Source organism: Oncorhynchus clarkii, chromosome 21, assembly GCF_045791955.1.
Source record: "Oncorhynchus clarkii lewisi isolate Uvic-CL-2024 chromosome 21, UVic_Ocla_1.0, whole genome shotgun sequence".
Taxonomy (NCBI): domain Eukaryota; kingdom Metazoa; phylum Chordata; class Actinopteri; order Salmoniformes; family Salmonidae; genus Oncorhynchus; species Oncorhynchus clarkii.
The window spans coordinates 39378087-39393292 of record NC_092167.1 but is presented as its reverse complement, the minus strand read 5'-3'; the positions used below and the strand labels follow the sequence as shown (position 1 = coordinate 39393292).

Sequence of the window (15206 nt, the reverse complement as noted above, 5' to 3'; positions counted from 1 at the left end):
TCTACAGATTCAAAATGAAAATAAACCTTTTTGCTAATAGCATTATTATATTATTGATCATTTGGCTATGACTTTTCACATCACCCAGCAGTGCTATTTGAAAAGTTAGCTCCAAGTAAATGTTGCAATTGTTCATCTATTCCTGAACCTGTGAACAAAAACAGGCTACACATGGGCCGATACCAAAACATGTGATCTAATGATTCTGTTTCTTCCATTCAAAATCAGCAGAGCTGGTTAGGTTGTATCCTCCATATGAGACCGACCGGCTCGATTTGGTCTTATGTAGCAAAATTTTAAATTGTGTTTTTAAATTGGATAAAACTAGGGACTCAGAGCTGGAAATTGTATATCATACACTATAATTGAGGAACAATGGGAAAGTAATTATGCTTTGAAAGTTGATCAACTTGTAACCCCACTTTTGCAAAAATGGCTCTTGAATGTTTTGGTACCTACTGGAGAGCTCTCCGTTGTCTAAACCCATTCAGCATCATTCACACCCTCTTAAGCCTTAACCCCACCCATCTCTATAAGGATTCACATCCGAGGCCATGTGCTAAACAGAGTGAGTACAGTTGTGTACTAAACACCCAAAGATTTTAAGACTAAAGGCTGGTTTATACTATGTCTATTGACATGTCTGTAGACAGTTGTCACGGTGACATCATGAACATTCTATTGACATGTCTGTAGACAGTTGTCGCAGTGACATCATGAACATTCTATTGTCTTCAAACATAAAATTTGTCTTTGTTGCTACGAAAAAGTATAAATACAAAAATGACAGGCTGCATGACATCAGCAGCCTGATGGTCCAAAATAGCATAACTGTTGTAATTTAACACCAATAAAACCATCCGTTTAAAAATGTATTTAGTATTTGTCAATCTAGTAAACCAGGCAACTAAAACTTTCTAAAAAATATTTTGGTTCGTTTCTAGCTTGTTAGCTAGCTAATCAGTTCAAATAATGACCATATCATATAGCTGATAAGGTCTTTTAACTTTTAGACCATTTTTATGAATTATTACAGGACAATAAACTCACAACAAGGTCATTATTTACAAGTTAATAGCAAGCTAATTACAGAAAATTGCTTACGGTTGAGAGTGTGACGAAATAAAAGCAGGGCATTCTACCGGAGAATTTTACAACTTGAACACTGTCTCGTTGGCCTAAAGTTATATCCTAATTTGACTTCGGTTCAGATCATGTTGTTCTTCACATTAGCGGCTCTGGTAAACACACACTATATCAAATAATGCACAGCATACAGAAGGTGTAAACGGTACAGTGAAATGTTTACTTGCATAGTGGAGTCTTTTGTTTAGACCTGTAGCTGAACCATAATCCCAACTCATAACGTTACTACCCTGCATGAATCTGCAGGTAGCTAAAGCTAGCCAACTAGCTAGGTAACATTAGGCTATAAGGTACGAATAATATTACTACACAGATCATACACGTAACATTAGCTAGCGAGCCAGCCAACTAACGTTCACCAGCTAGCTAACAGTACACTTTACCTTGCAATGAAAATTACTTTATGACCAAATTAGAAACTTATAATATCTGAAAATGTAGCTAGCTAGACTCTCTTACCCATATACATGGATGAACGCTTCTCCCTCTCTGTCACGGATGCCATGGTTGCCCTTAGTTTGAAGATGTAATCCGGAGACAGGTGTTTTATACAACAGCCTTCTATGTGTTCTCTTTTCGACTCCCTCCGCATATTTGCAATCAAACGCCAGAATTTTCTCTCCTTAGCAATCATACTCTGTTTCCACCGGACATTCCACTGGTCCTCCAGAAAGTGGAGAGCATTAGCAACTCTTTTGTAGTTCTTTGTGATATCCTTCCAAAAAAGCTGCGTTAGAATGGATTACCTACACATACTGAGCAGCTCATGTCATAGACAGAAACAAATTCCTCTCTCAGCATGTCCCACACATCCATTATCAATCATGGCTAGTGGGAAGGTTCCTGTTTTTGGCATTTTGATTAAAAAATGCATGTTTACGTTCAAATGCCTCTCCTGTAAAGTAGTGATGCGCGACATATGCCTAGTTTCCTGAAATGATTCACATATATATCACATTTTATTGGTTGAAAGAATTTTGTATAATAATTTTTATTTAAAAACTATGCTTTGAATCCGGAGTCGTTTTGTGTATCAGTTAATATATTTATTTTATTTAACTACGCAAGTCAGTTAAGAACATATTCTTATTTACAATGATGGCCTACCAAACAGCAAAAGGGGACGGGGGCCTGGGATTAAAAAAAAAAAAAGATTAAATAATAATATAGGGCAAAACACATCACGACAAGAGACAACACAACACTACATAAAGAGAGACCTAAGACAACAACATGTCATGGCAGCAACACATGACAACACAGCATGGTAGCAACACAACATGGTAGCAGCACAAAACAGGGTACAAACTAGAGGTCGACCGATTAATCGGAATGGCCGATTAATTAGGGCTGATTTCAAGTTTTCATAACAATCGGAAATCAGTTACTTTGGACACCGATTTGGCCGAATTGTATTATTATTATTTTTTATTTTTTGGACTGGCCTATTTAACTAGGCCAGCCAGTTAAGAGCACATTCTTATTTTCAATGATGGCCTAGGAACGGTGGGTTAACTGCCTTGTTCAGGGGTAGAACGACAGATTTTTACCTTGTCAGCTCGTGGATTCAATCTTGCAACCTTACGGTTAACTAGTCGAACGCTCTGACCACCTGCCTTACATTGCACTCCACGAGGAGCCTGCCTGTTACGCAAATGCAGTAAAAAGCCCAGGTAAGTATTTTGCCCAGGCTTTTAACCATTAGGGGGGCTTGCTTGAAACCCTCCTGGCTCCAATAAGGCTTCCGTCCATTGGGTTAGCCTCTGACCTCCCCCCTGCGTGTGTGTGCCCGCTGTGTAGTTACACTTGTGGTAGATTGCATCCCATTGATTGCTCTAGAGGGGGATCTTATGACATGCAACTGCCTCTGTTCCTAACGGACTGCTGCTGTTAGCCAAACAAAGAGCGCATGACACCCTGCCAGCCATGGTAACAGGAGACATTAAACGCAAATATCAAAAGAGGACAGCAACTTTTACCACATCAAGCGTAGTGCCTACAGTACAAGGAAAGGGAGATAACTGCTCTTGGGTATGACAAGCAAGGCATGCAAAGTGAGCATAAAAGTAGGGCTTTCACAATATCACTGATTCCATGGAGTTTAGTGGTAGAATAGAGTTATCGATAAAAGTATAAATATCATCAGCAAGAAAACCTCAGTGATGAATCTGTGTTTAAGAACACAGTCATGTTGTCACAGAAGACTGGTTGAGAGGTAGGAATGTCAGAGACAACTTTGCAGGACTCTATCTAGATCTACACCGCTGGAATGTAATGTTTTAACAACAAAAAATGTCTTAACCCCACTAACCTAAATTGTTAAATTGTATAAACTTGTATATTACTGGCATTCCTCAATGTGGAGTTTGACTGAGTTTACTTTGTCAGCTCAGGAACAAGGAAAAGGTAAGGTGGCATCCATGACCTTCACAGGTGAAGACGCCTTCCTTCAACATTTGAATCAAGACAATCAAGATCCCCCTGCCCTATGTTTTTATGTTTTTAAGAATTACTGAATAACAGGTGGCCTCGTATAAACAAATGTATGTGATCAATTGAAATTCAAAAGCCATTGTCTCGTACAGTGTGTGTGTGTGTGTGTGTGTGTGTGTGGGGGGGGGGGGGGGGGGGTATCCATTGAACTACAAGCTTAGCTAGCGACAATCGAAAATGCTAGCTAGGTGAACAGTTTTGTTTTGGGTTGCTGTTATCAAATCTACGCTATGCTAGCTACACTTGTTTGGCCTGAATTAGCAAGAGCACAGACTAATGCATAGAGTCAGATCACATCCCTTGATTACAGATTACATCCCTTGAGCCTTTACCCCTTTATATGGAGCTTAATCTGGCCAAATCAACCACTTTGCTGTGTCCTAAATCCAAAACAGAGACTAATTCTTCTGTAATCTTATACACCATAGGCATTCTGGCTGGGGTTCTATCCACATGCCAAAGGGACACCATGAGGACTAAGGGGCACACAGGTAGGCAGGCGCCTTTGACTTCTTTAGTCGTTATTTTGAGACACTCAAGTCTTTTGTCGGGCATCCATCCATGATGAATTGAACAAATGTCAAGCAATACTTAAGCTTGAAATTGACTTGATTTTGACTCTGATTCAAATTACAAAGTAAAGAGAGAACAGGTTCAGTAGCCAGTGTAATGAATACAATCTGTCAGCATATACTGTCTTCCATCTCAATTTGTTCAGCAGGCTCCTCTGTCCTTCAAACCACTCAGTAAATGTTGACTCTCTCTCATGCGTTTACCCTCTCTTTTCATTGGGGTTAGACTTAAAAGAAAAACACTAAAGTGTTCCAATCAATGACTGAGGGTGGACAATGGTGTACAGCAGCCAATGACAAGTAGCGAGCAGGAAATATGTGTCATCCAAGAAGCTATGGCAACAAGCAGTTCTTCGGACCAAAACAGAGATTTTTTACTTTTTACAGGGGGAACCGTGGTTCGTTTCAGGGAGCAGTGCAGCTCTGTCTACAAAAACAGTCTCTGGGTCTGCAGACACTGACAAGAGAGTGAGAAAGAGCCCACTTGGTTAATTCTTTGTGAGTAATAACAACACGTTCGCTTGCAAACAGGCCTGCTCCGGGCCATAACGCTGTCTTTATGCCCATGAATAGCTCATTGACTAGCTCACTAACTGTGGCTGGCTGCTTTGCACCCTCAAGGCTTGTAGGCCCCAAATCCACAGCTCGACCAAAACGAGCTCCGCTTGTCTGACCTTTATTTCCCATGGTGCACCGTTCCCCAAATCCTACTGCAAGAGAGTATAGTGCGTTGTGAAGGGCAGACATAGATCGAGCAAAAGGGTGCATGTGGGTTAGACTTTGAGAGAAAGGATTTGCAGGGCCATAGAAATTGGAATGTATGTGTGTGTGTGTGTGTGTGTGTGTGTGTGTGTGTGTGTGTGTGTGTGTGTGTGTGTGTGTGTGTGTGTGAGTGTGTGTGTATGTGTGTGTGTGTGAGTGTGTGTGTATGTGTGTGTATGTGTGTGTGTGTGTGTGTGTGTGTGTGTGTGTGTGTGTGTGTGTGTGTGTGCATGTTTAAGAGACAGAGGCCATAGAAAAATGTATACTGAACAAAAATATAAAAACGCAAGACGTAAAGTGTTCATCCCATGTTTCATAAGCTGAAATAAAAGATCCCAGAACTTTTCAATTTGCACAAAAAGCTTATTTCTCTCAATTTTTTGGGACAAATTTGTTTACATCCCTGTTAGTGAGAATTCTCCATCCACCTGCTAGGTGTGGCATATCAAGAAGCTGATTAAACAGCATGATCATTACACAGGTGCACCTTGTGCTGGGGACAATAAAAGGCCACTCTAAAATGTGCAGTTTTGTCACACAACACAATGCCACAATGGCATGCTGACTGCAGGAAGGTCCACCAGAGCTGTTGCCAGAGAATTTATTTTTAATTTCTCTAGAATAAGCCGCCTCTGTCATTTTTGAGAATTTGGCATTTCTGCACAAACTGTCAGATACCATCTCATCTGCGTGCTCATCGTCCTCACCAGTGTCTTGACCTGACTGCAGTTCGAACCAACTTCAGTGGGCCGTGGCTCACCTTTGATGGCAACTGGCATGCTGGAGAAGTGTGCTCTTCACGGATGAACCCCGGTTTCAACTGTACTGGGCAGATGGCAGACGTGGCGTCGTGTGAGCGAGCGGGAGTGCCCCATAGTGGTGGTGGGGTTATGGTATGGGCAGGCATAAGCCACGGACAGCAAACACAATTGCATTTTATAGATGGCAACTTGAATGCACAGAGAAACCGCACAAGATCCTGAGGCCCATTTTTGTGCCATTCATCCACAGCCACCACCTCATTTTTCAGCATGATAATGCACGGCCCCATGTCACGAGGATCTGTACACAATTCCTGGAAGCTGAAAATGTCTCAGTTCTTCCACGGCCTGCATACTCATCAGAAATGTCACCCATTGAGAATGTTGGGGATGTTCTGGATCGACATGTACAACAGCTTGTTCCAGTTCCTGCCAATATCCAGCAATTTTGCACACAATTGAAGAGGAGTGGGACAACATTCCACAGGTCACAATCAACAGCCCGATCAACTCTATGCCAAGGAGATGAGTCACACTGCATGAGGCAAATCGTGGTCACACCAGATACTAGAGGTCGGCCGATTAATTAGGGCCGATTTCAAGTTTTCATAACAATCGGAAATCTGTATTTTTGGACACCGATTTAGCCAATTTTTTAAATTTATTTTATTATTATTTATTTTTTTACACCTTTATTTCATTTTTATTTAACTAGGCAAGTCAGTTAAGAACACATTCTTATTTTCAATGACGGCCTAGGAACGGTGGGTTAACTGCCTCGTTCAGGGGCAGAACGACAGATTTTCACCTTGTCAGCTCGGGGGAACCAATCTTGCAACCTTACAGTTAACTAGTCCAACGCTATAACGACCTGCCTCTCTCTCGTTGCACTCCACAAGGAGACTGCCTGTTACGCGAATGAGGTAAGCCAAGGTAAGTTGCTAGCTAGCATTAAACCTATCTTATAAAAAACAATCAATCAATCATAATCACTAGTTAACTACACATGGTTGATGATATTACTAGATATTATCTAGCGTATCTTGCGTTGCATATAATCTGACTGAGCATACAAGCATATAAGTATCTAAGTATCTGACTGAGCGGTGGTAGGCAGAAGCAGGCGCGTAAACATTCATTCAAACAGCACTTTCGTGCATTTTGCCAGCAGCTCTTCTTGTGCGTCAAGCATTGCACTGTTTATGACTTCAAGCCTATCAACTCCCGAGATGAGGCTAAATTGATTTTATTGATGTATTATTTTAAGTTAAAATAAGTGTTCATTCAGTATTGTTGTAATTGTCATTATTACAAATCAATAAAAAAAATAAAAAAAATAGGCAGATTAATCGGTATCTGCTTTTTTGGTCCTCCAATAATCGGTATCGGCGTTGAAAAATCATAATCGGTCGACCTCTACAAGATACTGACTGGTTTTCTGATCTACGCCCCTACCTTTTTTTAAAGGTAACTGTGACCAACAAATGCATGTCTGTATTCCCAGTCATGTGAAATCCATAGATTAGGGCCTAATGAATGTATTTCAATTGACTGATTTCCTTATATGAACTTTAACTCAGTAAAATCTTTGAAATTGTTGCATTTATTTCTGTTCATTCTATTTAGTTTGTGTGAAAATAAAAGACAGTCCTTACAACAAGCTGATAATTAAGGACTTTCCAAAAGAATATTCATAGACGTTCTCTCACCTTGATGCTCACTAAGATTAAGGAGACAATTATGGCAGCAGAAAAATACTTCACTTCAGAACTCTTAAGATTCCACAGGTTGCTGTCGCTAGCTGATACAAGGACGTCCGCAAAGCATTTCTCCTTTGCCAAAATAATCCATCCACCTGACAGGTGTGGCATATCAAGAAGCTGATTAAACATCATGATCATTACGTGTGTCTACATCTGCATTGCTTGCTGTTTGGGGTTTTAGGCTGTGTTTCTGTATAGCACTTTGTGACATCTGCGGATGTAAAAAGGGGTTTATAAATACATTTGATTGACTGATTGAGACTGATTGATTGATTGACAGGTGCACCTGGAGCTGAGGAAAGTTGTCACACAACACAATGCCGCAGACGTCTCAAGTTGAGGGAGCCCTGCAATTAGTATGCTGACTGCAGGAATGACCACCAGAGCTGTTGCCAGAGAATTGAATGTTCATAAACCGCCTCTCCAACGTTGTTTTAGAGAACCTAGCAGTATGTCCAACCGGTCTCACAACTGCAGAAAACGTGTAACCATGCCAGACCAGGACCTCCACATCTGGCTTCTTCACCTGTTGGATCGCCTGAAGGGATGCTGAGGTGTATTTCTGTTTGTAATAAAGCCCTTTTGTGGGGAAAAACTCATTATGATTGACAGTTCATATAAGGAAATTAGTCAATTTAAATCAATTCATTAGGCCCTAATCTATGGATTTCACATGACTGAGCAAGGGCGCAGCCCATGGCTACACCATCATGTAAAAAGCTCAATTAAAGGGGCAGTGTTATACTTTGAGAAAGGCTTGAATATGCAAATAAGCCAATAGGCAGAGGCATAGCCTACATTGTCTAATTCTCTATATTGTAATAATAATTAATTGTATTTTGTAAAGTGGTTTCTAGCATCATACAATACAATACATTGCAATTTACAGTCACATATTTGGCCCACGGTGTTACAGACCAGGTAAAAAACTAATTAATTAATGTCAAGCTCTTCATAATGTAAAAATGCTTTTAAAAGTCTCATGCAATGTAGGCCTGCATTGAAAACCACATATAGGCTACTGTAGGCTATATCGTAGAAATCAAAAGCTATGTCCATTAGAAAATATTATGGGATTTGTTCAATTGGTTTCGTTGGTAGGCCTACCAACATTATGCTGAAATAGTAGCCAATAGGCTATTGTGGCTGTCTAAAACTGTAAGGGTGCAGCCTGTAAACGCGTGCTGGAAGTTGCACAAAATTCTCAAAACAATCAAGTTCCCGCTCACAAGTTCAAAGATTTGCTCAGTGCCCCCAAAAATTAGAGGGAACATTGGTGGTGAGTACGAGCTCCCTGCCATCCAGGACCTCTATACCAGGCGGTGCCAGAGGAAGGAAAACATTTTTTTCTAAAATCCCAGCCACCCATGCCATAGACTGTTCTCTCTGCTACCGCACGGCAAGCTGTACCAGTGCACCAAGTCTGGAACCAACAGGAAACTGAACAGCTTCTAACCCCAAGCCATCAGACTGCTAAACAAGCTAAATAGCTAATCAAATGGCTACCTGCTGCTGCTACTGTCTATTATCTATCCTGTTGCCTAGTCACTTTAACCCTACCTATATGTACATACTGTAGCCACCTCAATTACCTCATGCCCCTGCACATCGACTCGGTAATGGTACTCCATGTATATAGCATGTTACGTTTACTCATTATTGAAATTCACTATGCATTTATTCCTCGAATCACTATTTAAAATACTTCTATAATTTTTTAAATCTTTAACTCTGCATTGTTGAAAAATAACCTGTATGTAAGCATTTCACTGTTCTAAACCTGTTGTTTACGACGCACGTGACAAAACATTATTTGATTTAATTAATCAATCAAGTACAAGGGAGGAGCGAAAACCCGCAGACACTCTGCCCTTCGTGGAATGAGTTTGACCCGTGCCAGATTATATCCACTTTCAAGATATCAGATATGCCTTCATTTACTTATCCAAATAACACCTGGTGATTATCCTATTAACCAGATTTAAAGATAAACCAATTCAAATGTGAGTATGGAGAGACCCTGTAGGTCGTGCACGCATGCACGCACACACACACACACACACACACACAACCGTCCAACCCCCCACACACAGCAACCTGAAAGCAGGTGAAGGCCGGGGCTTTGGGCAGGTGATTACATAAAGCTGAAGTGAAGTACGTGGCGTTACTTCAATGTTCCGTTCTAAAAATGACTCATCTGTCTAGCTGGGATCAGTGGCCCTGGTGGTGGACCCCCACACGTCTTAAACACGGGACACAGGCCTCTACGAAAAAGTCAAACGTCAGATACTATCGATCCAAGTCAAAGGAAAGGCCCCTGCAAGCAGGGGAGTGCTGCAGCACATGCTCTGCTATGGGGCTTTCCTTCCCAGCTGAAAACATATAAAATACACAACAACTGATATTCACTATCCACTTTGTATTAATATGGTCGCCATCTTGCCATGCATGATATTGAGCTGGTAGCAGCAGTTATGTAGCTATCTAGATCACAGGAGGTTGGTGGCACCATAATTGGGGAGGACGGGCTAGTGGTAATGACTGGAGTGGGATAGGTGGAATGGCATCAAATACATCAAACACATGGTTTGATGCCATTCCATTGGCTCCATTCCAGACATTATTATGAGCCGCCCTCCCCTCAGCAGCCTCCACTGGTCTAGATCTATAGCTCTTCCACAAACTGAATATGGTTACTTGTGTTATTAAGACAAACCTGGATATTTAGTGAAACTGAAACAGTTGTTTGCCTCCTCATCAGTTTTATACAGGATTTGTTTTCAAAACAGGTGGGAATGAGTGATGCACATTGTATTGAAGGTGAAAAACAGCCCGTAGGGTGAACTGGGAGGATTGGCAACAGATGACTTCCGACATTTTGCCTCCAAATATTTGGAGGGATGCTTTGTACACAATACAGGCATGATGTTGACACAGAGCTAAAATAATAACTACTCTGAGTCTGATATCATAAAAGCTGTTGGAGGAAAAAAAATTAAACAAGAATTAAATGAAAAATTATGAAAAATCTAAACTGTGCTATTTCCATTTTATAGACATTTGTGCGTGCATGGTAGCATTCAACAACCTAACAGCATAATCAATATCACCGTTTGTTGTCAAGTTAAAAATCATGATTTTCATGACATTAATTGTGATTCCATCTGATGTGGGTTGTGAGTAGTCTAACATTAGCAATTCATGAGCTAATGGGATGTGTAGTACAATTGGATTTCCACGATTCTCAATTTCTCACTGAATCCATTTGGACCATGTAATAATTTTCCCATTACTGAGCTTTAACCCATTATGTTGATACATAGTACGCATCCCAAATGGCACCCTATATTCCCTACATTGTGCATTACTTTTGAACAGAGCCCTATGGTCCATGGTCAAAAATAGTACACTATGAAGCGGATAGGGTGCAATTTTGGAGTGAACTATAGGGACAGTCTCTTGAAAATATTTAACAAAACCACTTAAGACCTTACCAATCACCCATACAGGTTTCAACCTTATTCACAAAGACCTGAACCACAGCAGTAAGCATTACTTTAAATTAATGTGGATAATGAGCTAACATATGCACATTGATCATGGTATGCTTACATGAAGACTGTGCAATCAGTAGTGTGAGCAGGAGAGAGACATACAGAGTTGAGCAACGTTACATGGCAAGCAACTATTGAGAACAGAATTCTATACTCACTTTGGTATGAAAAGAAAATGCAGACCAGATTATAGACCAATGTCCAATTTGTTTTTAATTTAGATATTATGGCCATGATGTCGAGAACAGATATGTATATGTGGTTGCTGATATTGCTATTGGCAAATCATTTCACCTGCATGTCGACATTTAGACTCCATTTATGATCCCAATCTGAATGCATAAACTCTTGAGGTTGTACGATCAGTCTATTGTTACAACACTGTTGCGGAGCTAGTTAACACAGCCACAAAGTCATAAACTCCGCCTATTTGTACAATTGATCTTCTTCAAATCTGATTTTAAACAAAACCTTAACCACACTGCTAACCTTGTGCCTAACGCTAGGGTGAGGGGGATCATGCATTTTTACGATATAGCCAATTTGGATTATTATCTAGTGGAAACCATGAAACCATGTGGTCACAGAAGAATTAAGTTATTTTCTAGTTTTAGATCACACCTATAGGCCTACTAGTAGAATATTGTGAGCATCAAGTTTAATAGAATGCAGTTTGAGTACATACCAGCTACTAACACAAAAAAACAGGAAAACTGTTCTTAAAGGATTCTTGTGTAAAGGACCATGAGGTAGAATAAATAGTCCTTTACTGGGTAACTACAGAACCCTGGTGTGTCAAATAAATGCGATGACATACCAAACATATGCTGTCATTGCAAGAGGCTACGGGAGTATCTTTGATAGCGAAAATGTCAACATGTGTAACTGTGATGTCATTTGTCAAGGGATGAGTTGCCCAACAGTCGCCTTTATTCTCAAATTAAGATTCTGATGCACTATTTACACCATGTGTGTAGAGTATAAAGACGAACCTAACTAACTAACTAACTAATAAATCAATAGTGATTTAATGTATAATAAAAAATAAAGGAAATTAGTCGTGATAGTTCTAGCCCCCATAGGCTACAGTACCATGGGGGCAAACATCAAACATGCGGGCTAGACAAGAACAGACATGTTTATTACTAGAATAAAACACACCGTGTCACACTATTATGTATGTGTTCCTAATGAAACCAAAATAAGGGGAGAAGTCTAACTTTAACCGTGGCATAATAGTTCTGCAATTGCCTACATGCTTCGTACATGCTCGTTAATTTTGCAAAAGTGAATACAGAATAAATGTGTGGCTACAAAATAATGTATTTTATGGTAATACATTGTTTAAAAATATATATTATTGTATGTGCAGGTGATAAACAATAGGACTATATCCAACAAGCACGTTGTGAGACATGGACATTGATTCAAACCTTGAATGCCTACAACTATTGTAATAACACCCTTACTTCCTACTTTTACTGATTAGCCAGCCGGTGCCATATCTCACGGCTAACACCCTTTTTCTCCATAACCAGCTTTCCAATTGAGCAGACCATTAGGGCGCAATACGACTAGGATTGCAATGTGTTGAGGGAGACACATTCGTCTATGGCAGCAGTGTCACTTCATTACCCCCCCCCCCCCCCACAAAAAAAGCAACGCAATAACAGTTTATTTTAGAGACATTTAGAAACGTAATTAATTTGACACTTACATTTTACTACCCTGTCCGTCGTAGATAACTTCGGATCATCATTCGGCTTGTTTTCGGACATTTCCAGGGTGTTAACGTTATATATTCAAATGTATTTGAACTGTGCCTGAAAAAGAGCCGATGTTGTCCTTGCCCAACACCTCAACTCTATCCAAATGGGAGATCTCGGTGATCTCACTTGCTCCTATCACTCGCGAAAGATACTTGCAACAAGGTTACAAATTTCACCACCCCTAAACTGTAGGTCCGTGTGATTTCTGTATCAAGTTCTTTCTCCCAACGCTGTGCGCGCGCAACCTAGCATGCAGTTGGTAAGATACGCCCCCCCATATATTTGCTCCTCTATTGGTGCCAGAGACCTATTCCCCTTCACTGGCATTTTTAATGCTTAGATGACATTCGTAAGTATCAACAATATGAATATTAGGCTATACTTGCAGTGCTGTGTGTTGCAACAAATCAGTTCCCTCTCCCGTATCTTGCAACATCAATCATGCGTGTGTGAAGCGTTGGCCTGCAAGTCCACAGTTGTGCGCTGGATCCTGCCATTTCTGCTTCTTCAAAGACATTATCTAAACTTCACTCAATCTCACTCAATCTCTCTCGAAGGGTTTAGAGTTGTCATCATGCAAAATGTCATGCAATTTAGATATATTCACTGTTTTGAGTGAGCACCACGAGGCTAGAGAGTAGGTGCATTCGATTTCACTCCCCTCCCCTCCCCTGGGTGCAGAGCTATATTATGGTTCTGGTTGGGTGGAATCAAGGACATCTATTCTCTAGTTTCGTGGTGGTGCAAGTATTCAGCCTAACCGATTTGTGAACGATATAAGGGTGGTTGTAAAGGGAAGGCTATAAGTAGTTGATAGACAGTCCACCTCTTAGGATTTATAAGTAGGCTAGTTTAGACAGTTATATTTGGTTGTTATTACAGCGCCACCATGTGGACATTTAGAGACATTCTAATAGAGGAAATAGAATATACTAACCCCAACCAGCCTACAGTTTGGTGACTGAAGTTCAATCCCAAATCGACCCCTAGGCTGCTGCTATTCTTCTTATTTATGGCACCATCTAATGTGCATCCCGCCACCTAGTGTGGATGGAAACTACCAAACTACCTCCCAAAAATGTACTAAACTAAGTCAAACAACTTTTCTATTAAAAAATAAAATAGATATGATCCCTATGCACTTCTGGAAATCTGGAAGGATTTAACAGTGTATACTAATTGCTTATACCAATCTAATGATCTCCACAAGTGTATAGCGGACAATTTGCGGTCAATTTGGGATTGGACTGGTTTACCATGGTAAAGTTGTGGCCATTTTAAAGGCACAAAATAGTAATCCCACCAATTACAATAGGGTTGCAGCATTGGATCCCTGTAATGGAAGTTTGTATTCTTTATGTGCAATAGAAATAATTTTTAAAAAACATTCAGTTATCGTGACAAGGTAGGAACCATAGTTTTAGTCAGTGTTTCCCAGGGAACTCTATTTAGTGAACATGTAAAATGGTACAAAAGCACCCCCTCTCCCTGTGCAGGTGAGAGTGTTATCCCATTGTGTAGAGACAGCACAGCACAGCACAGCACAGCACAGCACAGCACAGCACAGCACCTGTTGCTGTATTTCTTTGAGGGAAACTATTTTGAGACCATGGGGACCATGCAGTCTGTTTGGGAAGAACTGTTGGGAAGAACTATTTATCTGTATCGGTGTTTTGTTTATTTAAGTTAGAAAATATTCATTGTTTATTGTAAAAAAAAAAATGATGCCACTGCAATAATGTTTTGTTTTGTAGTTGATTTCACGTGTTTAGAGATGCTTTGGGGTTCAATTTCATCTGTTTGAAACAAGTTAACCTGAAGCCTTTAATAAACTTGAGTAGTTTGTATCTTTCTGCCTCTGTTTCCCTGTAAATGGGCCTAGAACTTAGATGTAACAGTAAGTATTTTGTGTGTTTGCTATCAAGGGTAAAGTTTGTACAGCCTTAGCCCTATGTTTGTTAGATAATGCATGTTCCTCTGTAGATCAGGTAAAGGCAAGGCACTTGTCCCTAAACTCTTCTGGAAATGGAGCCACCATGTACTGCCCCATCTCTGTCTGATCTTGATAAGCAGGAAGCTCTCTGCCCTTAACTACTTATCAGACCAATGGCATACAATCAATAGAGCCAGTGTGTGGATAGCTGTTTTTCCTTGTCACCGCAGTCAGGACTCGCACGCAGACAGATGTGGAAAAAAATTAGCTCAGGTGAGTAGCCTAGACCTTCTGAACTTTTTGAACAAATTCTCATGTTTGCGTTTCTTGTTTAGTGCTGTGTTATTACATGAAATTCATTTTTTTTGTGTGGAATTGTGTTGATTTTGGAGATTGGTATTGGATACTTATTACATTTTGGTTTGACTTGCAATATGTGGCTTTACATATATT

The 15206-nt window shown here is 40.3% G+C and overlaps 1 protein-coding gene across 4 annotated transcripts in view; it reads right to left on the bottom strand.

The window, feature by feature from the left end:
* LOC139379034 (protein phosphatase 3 catalytic subunit alpha) overlaps nucleotides 1-13041 on the bottom strand; it is a 136041-nt gene extending 123000 nt beyond the window's left edge. For all 4 annotated transcript variants that reach the window (XM_071121761.1, XM_071121759.1, XM_071121760.1 and 1 more), the window contains exon 1: nucleotides 12769-13041. In XM_071121761.1, the coding sequence (XP_070977862.1) occupies nucleotides 12769-12829 (61 nt within the window). In that variant the 5' untranslated portion in view covers nucleotides 12830-13041. The remainder of the gene's footprint in view (nucleotides 1-12768) is intronic.
* Nucleotides 13042-15206: the final 2165 nt, after the last annotated feature.